The 17977-nt window shown below is 41.9% G+C and overlaps 1 protein-coding gene across 1 annotated transcript; it reads right to left on the bottom strand.

Moving 5' to 3' along the window:
- Positions 1-3932: 3932 nt before the first annotated feature.
- Positions 3933-10285, bottom strand: LOC120111665 (putative lipoxygenase 5). Its single transcript, XM_039129402.1, has 9 exons — positions 9805-10285; positions 9168-9448; positions 8680-8917; positions 7458-7781; positions 6641-6726; positions 6397-6504; positions 5888-6192; positions 5493-5759; positions 3933-4946 (listed from the first exon to the last, which is right to left on the bottom strand). Exons 1-9 carry the CDS (start codon positions 10169-10171, stop codon positions 4190-4192), a joined length of 2733 nt encoding a protein of 910 aa, XP_038985330.1. The 5' UTR covers positions 10172-10285; the 3' UTR covers positions 3933-4189.
- Between the last annotated feature and the right edge of the window lie 7692 nt (positions 10286-17977).

Here is a 17977-nt window from a genome sequence, read left to right as displayed (position 1 = left end):
CCACAGACAGCGGGAGCCATGCGCATTAATTGTTGAGTAAGCTAGAGGTCTGCAGAGACCATGTGCATTAATTGTTGCGTAAGTTGCTCAAGGCGTGGTTCCGAACTGGGCCGTAGGAGGATGTGACAGTAGCGGGCAGTTGGTGAGGTCTGACTTCTAGGGATCGGATGCCTTCCGAGATCGGGCGTTCCGAGGTTGAGGGTCCAGGGTTGGGCGCCTGGTAGGGCGTCAGGTGGTTCGAGGTCGGGCGCTAGGCCGGTCGTCCGAGGTCGGATGTCCGAGCTCGAGCGACCAGGTCGGTCGCCCGAGGTCAGTCGTTTGGATTAGGACGCTTCCGATCACGTGCTAGCGACGCGCCCACGTACTTGAGGGGACTGGTATTTTCCCCAACACATGCCATTTAAGCTATAGCTGCATCTTGGTATGCTCATATGATAATCTCAAAACTATTTTTTATCGCATGTCTATCGTGCAATAAAATATAATAACAATAACAGCTGCACAAACATATGACATAAATATTATTATCCGCAACTATAACTGTAATACAAAAAATTTTGCTTTCTTGTGTTGCCGATGGTAAGTCTCTTTGTTCTTGTATATGAATAAAGGCAAAATAGCTTATACTATGCTATCTAAGCTATGGCTTCTAAATATATTACAAAAATTTTTGTTTTCTTGTGTAACCGATGGTAAGTCTCCTTGTCCTTGTTTTATAAATGAAGGCAAAATAGCATATGCTATGCTATCTAAGCTATGGCTTCATCTTGGTTTGCTCATATGAATCTGCCAAAACTATTCTTTACCGCATGTATATTGGACAATAAAATACAATTCCAAAATTGGCAGCACAAACATGCAATGTACAATCCACCATCCACTTCTAACTTAATACTACCTTTGCCACTTGTTCAACAATTTAGCATGCAACAAAAATTCCATGAGGGTGAAAAGCATTGTAATAACCCAGTTTTTTTTTAAGGGCTCGTAGGCCAGCCCAAAGTGGCTAGGCCCAGCCCGATCCCATGCGCCCAACCCAGCTTGTGGGCCTATGGGCCAGCTCGAAGAGGCCAGGCCCGATTAGCCCAAAATCGTGCATGTTGCATGCGATGGAGGAGAAGACTCCAATTGGGGTCTTCTTCCTCCCCCGACTCCGATGACTTCGGGAGTCTTAGAACAATCCAAAGACCAGCCAAAAATCTCGAGATTCAATCTATTTAAGGCTGCTTTCTCTCCCTTTGTGTTTCATCGATGACAACCCGAGATATTACCGCCAATTTTCAAGTCCTTCTTCCGGATTTTCTCCTTCAATTCGTCGCGAGAAAGTGCCGTCGAAACATCGCTAAACTAAGGTGTGTCGCCTACCTTTCTCTCCTTCTTTACCTATGTTTATAGCTGTCCTTGCTTGGGTTTGAGCCGGCTAATCGCCGCGACATAATCCGAAATAGGGGTGCCCTATTTCGGCATCTCTTCCTCCTGTGCTCGCCGCCACTAGCCGCCAAAAAAAAAGTCAGCCATGCCGCCCTTGGGGACCCCTGAGATGATGTGGTGGAGGGTTAGGGAGATAGCCATGTTTCAGGCTGACTTGATTGGGTCTTCTTCTTCTTCTATTCTTCGCGCCGACTGACCACCATCGTTGATGAGGCTGCGGCTGAAGGACCGCCCTGGGCCACCTTTACCGAAGCAGGCCGCCTTGCTATCACCACATCTGAGAAGAAGAGAGGGAGAGAATGACTCTCCCCTATTTTGGAAAAGAAGAAGAGAGCCCTCTCTCTATTTTCTCTCTCCTCTCTCTCTCTCTTGATTTCTCTTTTTCTATTTTTTGCTCTTTGCATGGTTCTATGGACCGGCAGGAGGGTCCTAGAAGTCCTTATTCCATACTCGAATTGACCCTAGGGACCCTGAGATGATGTGGTGGTGGGTTAGGGAGATAGCCATGTTTCAGACCGAGTTGATTGGGTCTTTGATGATCTTCTTCTTCTTTCCTTCTTCATGTCGGCCGATCAACATCGCCGGCGAGGTTGCAGCCGAAGGACTATCCTGGGCTGCCGCCACCGGAGCAGCCCCTCTTGGCCGCCACCACCTTAATCTAAGAAGAAGAGGGGGAGAAAACAACTCTCCCTTATTTTGGGGAAGATATTGGTCCTAAATTTTTTTTAGAAAATAAATTTCTTTTACTTCGTCCAATGTGGTGGTTTTTTCTGACTGCCTTTAATCATTGAGTGGGAAAGGTTGGTACACTGACTACCTGAAAAGTTCACAACTTTGGATCTTGTAGACCAAAAAAGCTTGTGAGCCTTAATCATGCATGTTTAACTTGGGACATTGTACGGCTGGGGCCGGCCTTGGAGAGGAGGTGGAAGGCCGTAAGCGGAAGCAACCCCTCTGCATCTTTAGTTTGACGAAAGTGGAGGACTGAATTGCCAATTAAAAGCGTTCACTACTTCAGCCAAGTGGAGACACTACCCTTTTCTTTCTCCTCCCCCTCCTCCTCCTCCTCCTCCTCCTTTTGTGTGTCTAAGTGCATAACCTTTCTTTCTTTATTCTTTTTCCTTTGAGTGCGGGCGTGGTGCCGTGGTGGGGAGGGGGAGGAGGGAGGGAGGATTGTGTGCTAGGTGCCGAGATTTTGTAAAGCTAATTGGATCGGGTTTTCTTTAAGAAAAAATTAAAGATAATTAAGAGACTGATCAAATCACGCTCCTGTAAACATACTGTCTGTAATCAGTTCTTCTTGTTCATATTTCACACTGCAATTAGAAAGCCAATCAGTGGCTTTTTTTCTCTCTTGATATATAGTAATCAGGGACTTGACTTTGCTTTTGATAAATATGTTTGATACTCTCAAATAGTGCATAGTCTGGATCAAGTTTATCTACCTACCAGGAATAAACGTGGAAAGATTGAAGGGAAAAAGAGCATTTGCAATCCAATGCACAGCAGTTCACAAGTCCCTTTCACATTGTACGTTCATATGGTCTCCAATGCATTGTATAACCCCTCCCGTGAAGATGGTAATACACACCAGGTGATGTTGGCTAGCCTTAAAACACAACCCCAGGACTAATTCCGTAAACTCCAATGGAAGTGTTGCCGCCGAAGCTAGGCTGAGATCGGAGCACAGCTTGGATGACCCTAAAGTCAGTTGGAGGTAAGGTTAAGTAGGCTGACCGAGGTGCGGGGGGCGGTTCTTCTTCGTGCATGGCTTGCAAAAAGTTCGCTTGCTGGAGAGTTTTTGAAGGGAGACCCTCCAATGTCTAAGTCAGAATCGAGAGACAACAGTGTCAAATGGAGAGAATTTCAACAGAGAGTAGGTTCTACGAGTAATATTCTATACATACTTGAGGTCCTCTGAGCTGCATTTTTATATAGAGGAGCTCATTTTGTCGTTATTTGGCCTAACATGGTGTACAATGATGGTTAGGTAATGACCGGTAATACGGCAAAAGCGTGGGTGCAGTCCGCATAGGCGGCGAGTAGTGCCGATGGGGTGCATGCCGTAGTGCTTTTGTGACTACGAGCTACCATACCTGTCGGTTGTTATAACTGTCAGTCCTTGTCGACACGTATTGATTACTTTTCTCGGCTAATGGCTCTTCAGTTTGAATCGAGGTCGCTCACTTCAGTTGGTCGGTTGCTCGGCTAAGCCCGGGGTCGTTCTTCTCAGTTTGCGTCTGAAGTCAAGAGGGCAGGTCTGGTCTGAGATCGAGGTGTCCAACATTTTTGCCAACAGAAAGCACCAAGAAAAATGAGAGATCGGACTAGAAAGATCTTTATTTATCAATCATTCATTCGTTTATCCATCTACAAATAAATGAAAGGGCCTCCATATGCTGTCAAAAAAGGGCTAAATTTTGTAAAATGATCTCACTCTTCCACTTAATTGCTCCCCTTCCGACCATCATAAAGAAAACTACAAAAAAAGGGACCAATCATGCACATAATTTTTTGGGATAAAATGTATTTTGTAATTAATGACTGACTAATGTAGTCATCATCTTGCCCACAACTAATTACATTGCTATAATAACATCTCTCTTGGCTCTTCCATTATACAAGTAGTCTTATAGCATATTTACACCGCAATACGATACACAGAAATGGCCCAAAAGCTCTCCTTCCTTGTCATTAAAAAAGGAAAAAGAATTGGAGCCATTTATCAAGTTAATTAAAAGAAGGAGAAGCGCTCAGCTCAAATGGAGACGCTGTTGGGCACTCCCCTGCACGTGATCCCAGGGGGCGAACTGGGCGCCAGCAACTCATACGGCAAAACCCCGGCGCCGCAGCGGTTCCTCCTCGCCGGGTCAGCGTTCCTCCTCGCGATCTCCTCCTCGGCGCGCCTCACCTCCGCGGCGAACGCGTGCCACGCGTCCACCATCTCGGCGTCCCCCGTCCACGTGTACGAATCCCGGCGCTCCCCGAGGTACTCCTCGTCCGCCGAGTGCGTCGAGAGCGTGTCGATCACCGTCATGAATGTCGTCGCCTGGGTCAAACTCGGCAGCGCGGAGAGGAAAAATCGGTGGGGATCGGCGAGGAAGTTGTCGTACTCGGGGTCGCCCTCGGCGGGGACGAGCCGGCGCATGAGAGGCGGCCGGTTCGGGATGTAGCCGCCGAGCGGATACTGGCCGAAGTTGAGCGCGGCGTGCTGAGCCGACGCGAGCCAGAGGAGGGTAGTGAGGAGGGAGGCAAGGTCGGCGGGGGAGCCGAGCCGGGGCCACCAGTCGGCGCCGCTCTTGTCGGCGTGGCCCACGCGGACGGCTTCGGCGTACCAGGCTTGGAGCTCGGTGTCGGCTTGGACGACGTGGGGGTTCGGGTAGTAGGCCTGGACGTAGGTCCGGACCCAGGTCTGGAGGGCGGCCCAAATGAGGAGGCCATCGTTGGCGTAGGGGTAGTCCTCCACGAGAAGCTTTAGCCCATGGGGTTGGCTAGGGTCCTCTATGGCCATGCCTCTGTACATCAAAAATAAAGAAAAAATACATGCATTCGTTAGCCAATATGAACTTTGGAGAGTATCATGTTGTCAAATTATGAGAACATTTATAGTGAGCTAGTTTTTGTATCATACTTGTTATATATACTTCTTATATTTGAAGGTATCATCTATTCTCTTGTCAACGATTTCGTTGAATTGTTTGGAAATGCTATTAGTTGAGTAGTCGTAAAATTGAATAGTCAAGCTTTATTTTATTAGTGGCATATTTTTTTTGAATAACATTACATTTCTTGGTATTATTGCCATTATCATTTTACATTGTTAGAGTTTTTCCTTTTCTTTATTATAATATTTTCTCTTAACGCAAAAATTGTATAGATTTTAAATATTCAAACTTCTTAAAGCACATAATGAACCATTTGTACAAGTTTAGTGGACTTTATAATTTTATAAATATCTATATGAAATTTGCTTCTAATAATATGCTTTTCTTCTCGCTTGTGTATAATGATGAATGTCATGTTTGTCGAGGTCAAGCTGAAAAGAATTGATAGATACTTGCCTTCTGATGAGATCAGCAGGGAGGCCCTCTTGGTCGAAACGCCAATGGTTTTTATAGAACGAGGCACTCATCTCCATGCAGCACGATCCAGGGGTGAAGCCGGACTCGATGACTCCACCACCACTGATGAGGATTTGCCGAGCAAGAGCATTGATCTCTAGTGTGTAACGCATGTGAGGCTTGAGCAGCTTGAAGATGGGATGCATGGCACTTAGTTGTCGATGCGCTGCTATTATGAAGGGCTCCATGCATGCATGTGTCCTCAACCTAAAGCCAATTTCAACCAAAAACATTAACTCGTCGTCGCTCGAAGCAGGAGTAAATCTTGTAAACTAAATTGGCCTATGCCATCACTAGCTCTTATCGTTCGCTTGCAATGAATTAGATTAACTTACCAATGGTTGACAAGTTGGTGGACCCCAGCATCATTGGAGCAGACGTGGGCCTTGGCGAGTTGCCAGAGCCAGTTGCTGGTGGCCTCAGTGGGTGGTGTGAAGACACGTTTCGCCCTTGAACAACCAGGGGTTGCTGGTGGGAGACTGAGCTCAATTGCTATTGGCTTTAAAGTCCCAAGTGGAGTGAGGAAAAAAAGAGTTCTTGTACCATAGGCTTTCCTTCCATCCTGCGCATTGATCCGGTCAAGAAATGGGAGGTAAACATCATGGAAATCCAAGATGAAGAGCTTGTTCTCCTCCAATGCCTGTCATGTAGAGTTTTGAACAAAATATGAGCAAAATATGGAACTAGATGGAATGCCTGTCATTTATTAATTTGATAGTTTTGTTCTGATAAGTAGCCTTGGACTCCAAATTAACAACAGAAGAGCACCACATCTTAAGATGAATGCGACTCTGGATTTCAGCAAAGCATTTACAGATTTGTATTTCCTTCTTGAAAGAATTACCTGTTGGACTGACATGCCATTGAGATGGCCAATAATGTGTTCCTCTTTGATGGCAGATTCAGGAGGACCATACATGGCCGGATCGAGCTTGCTAACAGGAGGGAATACCTAAGAAGACAGCATACACCGTTAATATTTGCAAACTTCTCCTTGTGAAGAAAGCTCTTTGCATCAAGAACAAGATGGTAACTTGTCCCCAGTTTACTGAAATGGAGAAATTATCCTTGGGAAATGGATCAATTACCTGAAGCCGCTCTACGTTGACGGGGTTGATGCCAGCGAGTGCTTGCCGAGCGAACTCGTCGTCGCGCAGCCACGCAAACTTGTCCTCTGCAAGTTGTCAGAGGAAACCAACGGTCAAAAGATGCACACGGCCGAAAGATATCATGATGACAGAATGGTTGACGATGATAATGATAAGTGGATACGACAGAAATCTAAAAGCAACATAGCGTGGTACGAGCTGATTGGCTGCTGTGACCTTGTGACATAATTGAAAGGAAAATGATATTTTTCGCTTCTGGAGTCAAAGTTCTACTCTGATATTTAGTTTTTCGAGAGGGCAAAATAAAAATTTCATCCCTTGGACAAGCTTTAATTAGCACAGTCATCAAAAACATGCCATATCTTCTATTTGTGTAACCAGACACTCGCATGGAGGTTGCTTGATTTATCTCATCACTGTTTTAACTAAAAGTTGTCTTAATTATTAGGCTTCTATATAAGGTGGCTTGTGGAATGGAACTCTACATAACTTGTACCAGCTGACGGCATCGAGTTACATCGATGAACAGGGGACCAAGATCGATCTATGAGGTGCATAGAAGTGCCACGTTAGGTATGGCGATCAGCATCTATGACTTGCAGTATGTGGTTCCACACACTCAGCTTTTTGCTCCAGGATTGATGGAAATGTTGCCGTAGACTATATGGCACAGACGTGGTGCATTTAATTGAAAGCAATGGATTTCTTCCATCAATGTGGGGACATGCTCGAGCTATCTTGACTAATTTTTGTTAAACAACTTGCATGATCGAAGAGAAGATATCTATTGGCTTACTTGATATGATGGCTGGGGTGTCAAATCGGAGTAGGGCCTCGCTCGACTCTTCAATCTTGCTCACAAATGGAATCTTATGGAAAAGTTGGTCCTGTAAGGTCTTCTTCAAGCGAAGGCCCTCTTTGAAGAGGTTGTCGATGTCGTGGAAGGCCTTGAAGTCATGGCTCTCCGGAGAAATGGACGCGACCAAGGATGGCACGAGGTTGTGGAGCAATGCTTTCAGCGCACCTTCGGACAACATCTCTTGCTTCCCCTCCTCAAATGCTTCATCACGAGGCACATATATTGGCGTTGGATACTCCACTCTGCTCTCGGCGTGCATATCTGCAGCAGCACAAATCATCGATCGATGAGTCAGAATGTCATATCCTTCTTGTTGATTCAAGATGTTAAGAAGTTTTGGTTCACAGAATTCTTTGTTTTCTGAAAAGGGATTGGGCTCCTGTGCATGCACTGTGATGAAAAAACAAACAAAAAAAAATGGCTTTGTGGAAGAATAGCATACATGTTTTTGGGTCATTATTGTTGTTTATTTGGTCAGTTGGGGTTGGTCGGGATTAAAGAAAGATTAGACCCTTTATCACTAAGACCAGAATTGAGACCCATTCTTCCTATCATACTTTTCTTAGTCCATGTAGACAAGTCAAACAAGCTAGCAGGCAAAAAAAATTCAGAAAAAATGGTGAAGACATACACCTCTGGCCGACGCCGAGGGATCGAAAGAAGGTGAGGTATGGGGTGACAGTATATTGTTTCAATTTGGGAACAGAGGACATTTTTAATATAAACATTACCTCTCAACCTATATGATTACTAATTGTCTCACTGTTTGCAAATTATCGCATTCAGATTAGTTTTGTGCTAGAAAGAGATTCAGTGTTTGAATGCGAACTGCGATGCTCTCTCCGTATTCTTAGAAAGAAATTCTTCAATTTGATATAAATTTATGGAGGTGGATGTGTTAAATCATCTACCAAATTTTGGTCTGTAAAGCAAATCAGCCTCATACTTTGCCGTTTGGTGCACAACAAAGTTTGGCCTAAGGTCAATTTCAAAAAGCAAAACCAACTGGTTCACGTAACATTAAACCTATATAAATTTATAAAGTATCTCTAGATTTCTACATATTTATAGTCAGTTATGTCTCCAGGAGTTGCCACTCATAGCTTTGTCTTAAGACTTTCTTATCACTAAACTATTTTAAGTAGAAATGTGCCATTACCTGTATTGGTTGGAGGCCTCCCTGTTCTACATCTCCTTGGATATGGCATTTCTTCTCCTCCGAGGACCGGCCTCGCATACTCGAATCCCTTATCAGGGTTGCCCAAGTCATTATACGTATCGTAGTCGTAAATTTTGTCGGTGAGCTTCCTCTCGCCGGTCCCGTCGCCCCTTAGCTCCTTCAATTCACTTTCCCTGAATTCCCTCAGGCCAGGAGGTGTCTCTGATGGCAGATATGGCTGTTCCAACCAAACCATGAAGACAGAATGGCTCATTAATTAAGGCAACTGGTATGGCTTACAAGTTCTACCATATCATTACTGAAACTCAGATTAACATATCATTACCGTTAGTTGTTATTGTTAATCATCAAATTGCGTATAGAAATTCTAGCAGAAATACTAATGATATTTAATTACTATCATAATTAGTGCTAGTTATTGTTATAATCATTCTTGAAATTTTGTACTGCAAGGGAGGATGGGAGACCTTGTTGCTGAAGAAGACCCTCTTGGTGGGGTGAATTTTGGTGGGTTGGATCCAGGAGTAGCAAGAGAAGTGGACAGGGTCGCAGGCGAAGCCCTCGACGACGATGCTTTCCAAGAAGAACTCCTGCTGGTGCCGATTCAGCACCGTGATGGCTCCCGGCGTGCCGAAGCTGGAGTCCACCATGAATTCAGCTGTGTACACCACCCTCTCCCCCTTCACCTTCTTCTTCTCAAACCAGTCCCTGAGCACTGCCTTCTTGCTTTTCTTAGGCCTTTGTGTCCCTTCGATATGGAAGAAGAAATTGTTGATCAGAGACAGAGTTACAAAGTCAATCAAAATATGAATGAAATGGTTCAGAAGAAAAAATATATACCAATTTAATACTGTTTGGAGATATGTAGTTTTAGTTGGAACTAATAGGGAAGTATGGTTAACAAATACTTTGAAGTATTGCAACTAATCGTTTCCACAAAAAAAGCTCCAATTTCATAGGAAAACTTGAAGAAAAACATGTTTCTTTGAGCAAAGAAAGAAAGAAAATAATTGAATCGATAAACACATAAGTTTCAGATAATCAAACCAGAAACATCAAAAGGCTGCAATAAATCTTGATAAATTATAAAAGACATGGACTTACTTGGATCGATCTCAGTGCTGACGAGCTCCAAAACGACGTTCCTGCCAATCTTATCCGAGAAGGCATCGAGCTGGCTTGCGATTTTCTCTTTGAAATCCTCCTCTTTCTTCCTCCGCACCGTCAACGCTGCTCGAACCTTAAACGTCACTGCCTTCTCTCCCACCACCTTCACCACTCTCTCTGTGACCGCCGCCGCCACCGGAGCTCTCACGACTCTCTTCACCCCATCAAGACGCCTTTGTCTCAACGGAGACGGAGCAGAGGGGAAGAAGAGCTTGCTCTGCTCCCCTCGAAGCGTTCGAGCGTAAGGAAGGAGAGGCGATTTTTGGATCAAAGAATTGCCCAATCTTTCGATGGAAGACCCCATTAGCTGTTTCTTTTTCTTCCCCAAATCTCGCGTTTGTGGATGTTTGGCAAGCCAAGAGCTGCGTCTTCCACCTCCTTTCTCCGTCGCCGAGGCTCTTGCTCTAATATTTTGATGGGAAAAAGGGAAGAACGGGGTGCCCTTTATATAGCGCGTCCAGGGGGCGGTAATTGGATCTCGCTGTCCACGTTTATCTGACTCGATAAAATTAAGTAGAAGTGTGAGGCTTCGCGGCACCGGGGGCTTTTCAGTTTTCGCCCCTCGGTCTTGGACGGTGGTACCCCCAAGCATTTCAATGACACTTCGGTCCCGGAGAGCTAAAAAGGCTCGAAGCCATCAGCATCTATGGTGATGAAGCATCACATGGTCACCGCCATCATAAAGTGGAGGGCTGTGATTGGTGGACCATAGCTCTATCTACATGATTGGGGGACAATTCATGTGGCGATGTTCCACATGTAGCATGGTACAAGTGTACCTTGCAACCATGGCTAGGACAAAGCTTCTCATTTGGAGAACTGTCATCCAGATACATGCACACATAATGAGACAAAGGTCTTCTGGTCTTGAGAGCTCTCTCTCTCTCTCTCTTCTCTAGCTATCCAGGGGTGAAAGGAGGTTGTAGATAACAGGCCATGCAATCAGAATAGATCTCCTTTGAGCCTAGGTTTTTAGGATGAACATCAATACTCTTTTTTTTTTTTTCTTTTTTTCGTAGCATGAATACTACCCTCAGCATTAATAGAAAGAAGGCTACATAAAGGTGAGGGGATAGAGTCGGGCTCAGTCTAAAGAACCTCTTCTGAATGGCGAGCAGCAAAGGAGGCGACCTAGTCTGCAGCTCTGTTCGTCTTCCGAAACATAGGAACAACCTGAATCGAATGACAACCCGCCACTAACCTCTGGATGTCTCTGAGAATAGGGTGGTCATCTTCCTGGCGTCCGACATCCCGAATCCACTCTTTAGTCACAAGCCAAGCTCAATACGATACAAAGATAAACATAGTAATCATCATTCACAAAAAGTGATGGTATGATAAGTGCAATATGCCACCGAGTACCATCAAATCCTTATGATTAATAGCATGTGGATAATTGTATCCACAAATATTTCTGCATATGACCATGTGTATGGACAATCAAAGGTTTGCGTTTGCTAATAAAATTTTGAATCTTCCACAGTGTATAAGTTTGAGATTCCGTTGTTGTCATGATGATTCCTAGTTGGTGAGATTGCTTCTTGCCGGTAAGAACAAGTTTTGAGTAGCTTTCATGGCACCTAAAGGTTTTTAAGTTTGCTCATATGGTTGTAAATTGTGTGAAAGGATGCGCTAGAATGCAAACATAGGCATATGGCGTTTATACCACTCCTCAACCATCTATCTAGAGCAGGAGCAAATGCCATATAGATTAAATTGATTGAATTAAAGTAGGTGAGAAAAATATTGCTCTTGCTAAGATTAGATAGAGTTCGATTGTGAAATCATGCATGGTTGAAAGCCCAAATCGAATTGATAGAATTTGGCCATGAAGTGAAAAATTAGGCCAAATGGTTAGTTCGAGTCAGTTTGACAGAAGTTTGAAGTGAATATATTAGTCTTAAAATTCCGAGAACAGAAGACGTACTATATGGTAGGCTGAATCAGGAGAGACAACTAACATGAGCTATGCCGGGATAAAGACCGATGAGGCTTTACTATCGATCTGGTAGATATAAAATGATCGTGCTTGCATGTACTAGAAAGATGGTTGACAACAATTATCAGAATCATCAGGAATAGAGAGCAGATATAAGAAACAACTGTTAGAGCAGACAGTTATTATATTTGTGCATAGTTATTATATATTAGTATAAATAAGTGGAATTGTACTTTGTATTAAATCTTTGATAATCAATTCAATTAGTTTATCTTTAACTTTATTTTAGACATGTATCCTCAGAGTAGGCGTAACTTAGTTTTCTACCTTAGCCCAACGCTGCTTCTTTACAATAGTCCAATGCTATATTATTATTGTAACCCAACGCTATACTCTTACCGTAATCCAGCGCTATACCTTTTCTACTGTAGCCCAGTGCTATATCCTTTTCATCATAGCTCAGTACCATGCCTTCATCCATTTTCATCTCTCTCGAGTAGTGGTGCGATAATGGTGAAAACATTTTTGAAGGTCAAAGTACTTGGATCCATGTTACTCTCTATTCTCAATTCAACCTACATTTTTACAGCTAGCTCTTTATTGGTGACCTACCATGCAAGCATCTAAGACTTCTTCGGTCAAACTTAACAAGTTGCTCTTTACTAACCAATTGAGCTCCCCAGAGATGCCGACACATGGCAACAATGATAATTGAGGCCTAGCTTTAATATGTTGCTTTAGGTACCATAAATAATGGAGAGAAAAAGCTATCCATCTGAAAAGAAATATAGAAGTCAAAGGATAAGAGATGACAATTTGGAAGTCAATCACAATTATTTGCAGCTATTCTCATTTTATTAATAGCATTACTTTGAATTAGACTGCTCAACTGCAACAAAATGGAGTTTCAAGCTAAGATGATGAAAGTAACATGTGTGAATACATGTCGCTTTTTCTTCTTTTTTTTTTTCTCCTAATTCAAGCTAAATGTTCTGGATTGATGGATTCTAAGCTCTAGTCAATCATCTAGAATGGATGCAATATGTAAGGGGAGGTGGGAAGGGAAGGAACTTGCAAGAGTACTAATGATGACTAAAAGTAGGCCTTATTTCTTGAATGAATAGATTTTTTTTATACCAAAAGAAAAATAAGGGTTGATGTTACCAAAATCAACCAGCATTTTTATGGAAGGCAATTAGCTGATACACCGATTAGCTTTTTGGAATGGTCTATATGAGAATAGTTTTTGAGGATTTCTCTTTTCCACTTAGGATTAAATTATTAGTACCCACTGACCAGCTTCTAAAATGTGTTTATATAGGAATAACTTGTGAGGATTAATTCTCTTTTGCACTTTAAGGCTGCATAGTTATAACCCACTTAGGTAGAATAAATTGAAGGAAAAACTCTTTACTTACAAATTTTATTTGCTAACACTATTTCACAGACTTCCTTCAACTATCTGCCTTGTTTTGCTCTAATGCTCGAGCTGCTGCCGGGTTCGATTTTAATGGCAATCAAAAATGCACTACCATGTCGGCGCATGAAATCGTACATATAAGCAGCCTTGCATATATATATAGCATCCCTCTAAATTGAAAGGATGTGACCATTGAAACAAACCCTAGTTCAACAACAAAAAGGTTTAACCACAATACCGATCACACATTAGGTTTTCTGATAGCTCAAAATAGAACTAATGTTGTTACATATGAGATCATCAGCTAACCGCATTAATGTCAAAAGATGTGTTTAATATAATTATCTCATTGATTGCACAAAAATAGTCAGGTTGACATGTTCGGATAACATTACACAAATTAACAATACTTAACCAAATACGGGTGATCGGGGCATTAATACATGCCTAACCATTGACTAGGATTTAAGACTACTCGATGATCATTAGATTTGAGAAGTGCTACCTTTTCATAGAGGGCCTCAGCCTTTTGTTGCAACTTGTGCATAAGGTCAAAACCTATGCCTGTAACTTATTTTATACACAGTAAGCCAAAATAAATGGTGTAAATATTTCTAGGTAAATTGTCCCTAAGCGATCTCACCTTATCTCTAAATGATCTCTTGGCAGTACCTGTATACAAATAATATGTAGAGTTATCGATCTATTATATATCGTCTGTAGGACTGTTGCCACGTAAGCCTACTTTTCTCTCAACATCATCACTTTGATTACCTTCCAAAAATAATAAGAATGCTTTTCAATAGATTTAAGATCAAAATAGACAGTTCTGATTGAACGGGATTTGGACACCGTATGATTGGATAGATCCGGTTATAGATTTCTATGGAATCTGTGAGAAGGGCATATATGTCATTCCATTTATGCGTCAGTCGTCACTGAAGACGTTGAAAAGGGCATATGTGTAATTCCATTGTGACTTAGAGTTCTGTTTAACGTGCGGCTCTTTTCGACGCCCAGCTCTCGTTTAATATTCGCATTTGGACGAAGAGATACGCGTTGACCCAACAACACGAAGTCAAACTACAACGAAAGACGGCGGTGGTCAAACCGCGTGCCGGGCCCACCACATATTGGAACACAATGCACAGCTGAGCAGCCACCTGCCCCTAGCTGGCCACAACATAAGTTCATTTGCTACCTTCGAGGAAACATCTAATCAACCTTCCCCCCCAATCTCCAGCCATTTGATGATGATCGGATGGATGTAAGAGCTTTAGTTCATTGGATGGGGGTCATCTTTGATTTTGGAGAACTTGCAGACTAAATCACATCTTTGATTTTAGCTTCAGTTCATTGTTGCATGTTCCAAATGATTAGATTCAGCTTCATTTTTTTTGGGTTTCATGAATTCAACAGGCACCAAGAGTAAACCTAGGCCGAAAATTTTTAGAAGTTACAATGTGACAAGCTACCCTCCATGGAAGTAAGTACTTGTGTGACACATTCGGATGTTAGTTGGGTACCAATTGGTTGTCTCTCTCTTAAATTACGCCGATCACATGTGATGTTGAAAGTGGCTCCATCATATATGGTGAAGCAAATTTTCTCTAGTTATATGGTGAACTTCGATGGAAAAAAATATTAATTCATGCGAGTGGCAACACCATATTACTGCTACTTAGATCATATGTAACTTTTTTTTTTTGCATGGAAATGGTTGGCTCTTATGGTTTCTAGTTTTTCTACTATAACAACTTAAGGCCTCATCTAAAATGGCTAGTCGGAAGGTATCATAGAGGTTCTTTAATACTGTATAAGTATCCAAGATCTATCCAGCAAATAATCGATGCCCGCACGGTCCTCACATGCTTCCTCCGTTCAAGTCCTGACGTTCTCATCAGGCTAAGGGTTCAAATTCATTCAAAACTAATCATAAACACCATAATCAGCTTGTGGTCAGCCTCAATAGATCCGTGCTGCAGTGTCTCATAGTATACATAGGTTATGGACTGGATCCGCTCTGATACCATTTGTAACAACTCAAAATCTCACCCAAAATGGCTAACTGGAAGGTATTATTTGGATTTCTTGATCTTGTATAAGTACCCAAGATCTATCCAACGAATAACCGATGTGGGACTAAACACACACTTGCATGGGTCCTCACACCCACTATAATTAACCGAGTGTCAAATAATTGGACTCATTCTTTCTACCATCTTATGTTGTCCATGACTTGCACCATAGGAAAAGTAAAGAAAAAAATTAACATTACCTAATCAGATCAGCGTTAAGTAGATGGGCCCCTTTTAATATGACTTAAACCGTGCTGAGGTTACGTATCTGACCTTCTCCATGGAAAAAAAAAAGGGAAAAAAGAACAAGAAAAAATCAAAGGCACGCAAAGAAGAAAACGGCAATGAAGCTACCCGTTTTGAGACTAGAACCCGGTATTAGCGGTTTGGTGCATCACCGGCCTCCCTTTCAAAGACAAAAGAAGACTAACTACAATAACAAGTCATCGCCGACGGAGAAAAGAAAAATGATCGCCTTGACATGGAAGAGGACTTGCAACTAGCCAAATAAACCAGGGACTTTGGAGATGATTTTCTTTTTCAAATTACTTCTTTACTTCTCCTTACTTAAGGTGAGCTAATTCTTTATTACGACTTAAAATATAAACTGACCATGGAAAGACTGTAGCTGAGTCATACTATTGGATTGGTTGAGCTTTACCCCTTGGAGACTTTGACAAGTGGAAAGAGGTCTTAGACAATGGATTCCGTAGCAAGATTTATCTCATGGCCCTCACGCAAGAAGGATTCAAACCTATGACTTTGATCCAACTATGAAAAGAATTCAGCCATAGGCAAGTTAGAATAGTCTTCGATAAGATACCTACATTCTAATTGCAACTTCGACGAATGCATGACACGTGCATTGAATATTCTACAAAGATTTTTTTTATTTTTTGGCCAAAAGTAGTCATCGGTGTTTGCCTAGATTAGAAAACAATTTTTATTAGTTGTTTAAATTCTAGAATTAGTTGGAGGTCTATGAGAGAGATGGATATGTGGGGGTTGTAAAGTGGTGAAACAGAGAAGAAGGCATTGGGAGCAGAAAATAATGAAGACTATTTTAGGCCCATATTTAATATTAATTTCTTGTTATTTCTACCATTGCAATTATTTTACAGTAACAATTGATGTCTAGTTCCCATCCCTTAGTTGTAGAGCATTAATTCCCATTTCTTGGGTTTAAAATAGGAGCATGAATCTTCAATGCCTTGAGATGTTCTTTCCAATTGGAAACTTTCATAGTTTGTTGCTAGTAAGGCAGGCCATGATCAGTGTAGAAGTTTATGGGTTTTTTCTATGCCCTTAATGTAGGATTTATCATATGTAGTGTGATCTAGAAGATGATTAAGGCATTTTTGTCCCTCCTCTGTGCTTGAAGATGAGCACAATGTGTCTATGACCTCTTCATTAAGAAATTCATGATTGATGTCATTCTTAGGGCAGCAGCAATCATCATTACAGTCATAAATAATCAACATAGCAACATCGGTTATTATAATCACCTACATAGCCATAAGTCTACAATGCAATAGTGTGGGAATACATAGTGGTCAGTGCCATCAACAATATGAACTACATGGATACAATATAATTGGGGAACATCAATAAAAAATTCTAAGATAAATTTAAGTAGGCTAGACCTCTAAAATAAGGGATAGATCCTCATCCTAAGCTACATGACTAAAAGTGTCTTATTTTATGACCATATATGATGGCAATATTGCTGTTGGAAGTGCGATAGAGGGGGAACGAAAAGTTCACTATAGTGATAATATTTGTTGGATTGTAATTGCTACTAGTTCCTTTCATGGATAACTTTTTCTTATCCAAATAATTTTTCTTTAGATAATGAATTCCATAGATTGTATGTTATATATCCAAGTGAATAGTAAATCTCAGTCGATGGGCTATTATTGATTATTTGCAGTAGTTGTTTGGTGTTTGCTTAATTTTGTACACACAAATCAGATGGAAGATTAGGCACGCATCTCAAGATCGTTGCTGTTTTATTAGGAGAATTTTTGCACATTCATGGTCATTAGAAACTTGGAAATGCATTGACTAGCACATTTTAAATTGCTATATCATCGATGAATTTATTCACTTTCTAAGTTCTAGGAGACCTAAAACTGTGTGCCTACATGCTTCATTTAAACTTAAATTGAGGACCTAGTTAAAGATAAAAGGAGGAGTTTGCTGTCTTTTCCTCTTAAAATGAAAGCTCCTGGAGGAAGCCATCAATCCTCTTTTGACCTTGAAAGAAGAAGATAAAAGGGCAGTAGGCACCCATCCATGGGGTTGTTGTGAATTTAGGATTTTGTGAGATCCATTCAGAAAGGAGGATTGGAAAATTTATTGTGGATAGGGATGTCTATCATGTATAGATAGGATTAAGGCTGCAAATGAGTCGGATTGACCCATGACCCGGCCCGTGGGGCCGGGTCGGGTTCTAAAATTAGACATATTCTAATTTTCGGATTGGGTCTGGATTTACTGAATTCCGATCCGACTCGACTCGAATCTATAAAATTATTTGGGTCTGTGGGAGTGCAAACAAATTCTAAAGTTATGGATGGGTTGACTTGAACCAAACTGACCCGGACTCAAACCGGACCCGAATTTTTTAGATTGGATCCAGATTATACATGAACCTGACTTGATTCGAATGAT

This window comes from Phoenix dactylifera, chromosome 8 (genome assembly GCF_009389715.1).
Source record: "Phoenix dactylifera cultivar Barhee BC4 chromosome 8, palm_55x_up_171113_PBpolish2nd_filt_p, whole genome shotgun sequence".
Lineage (NCBI taxonomy): Eukaryota > Viridiplantae > Streptophyta > Magnoliopsida > Arecales > Arecaceae > Phoenix > Phoenix dactylifera.
This window is presented reverse-complemented; position numbering and strand designations above follow the sequence as displayed.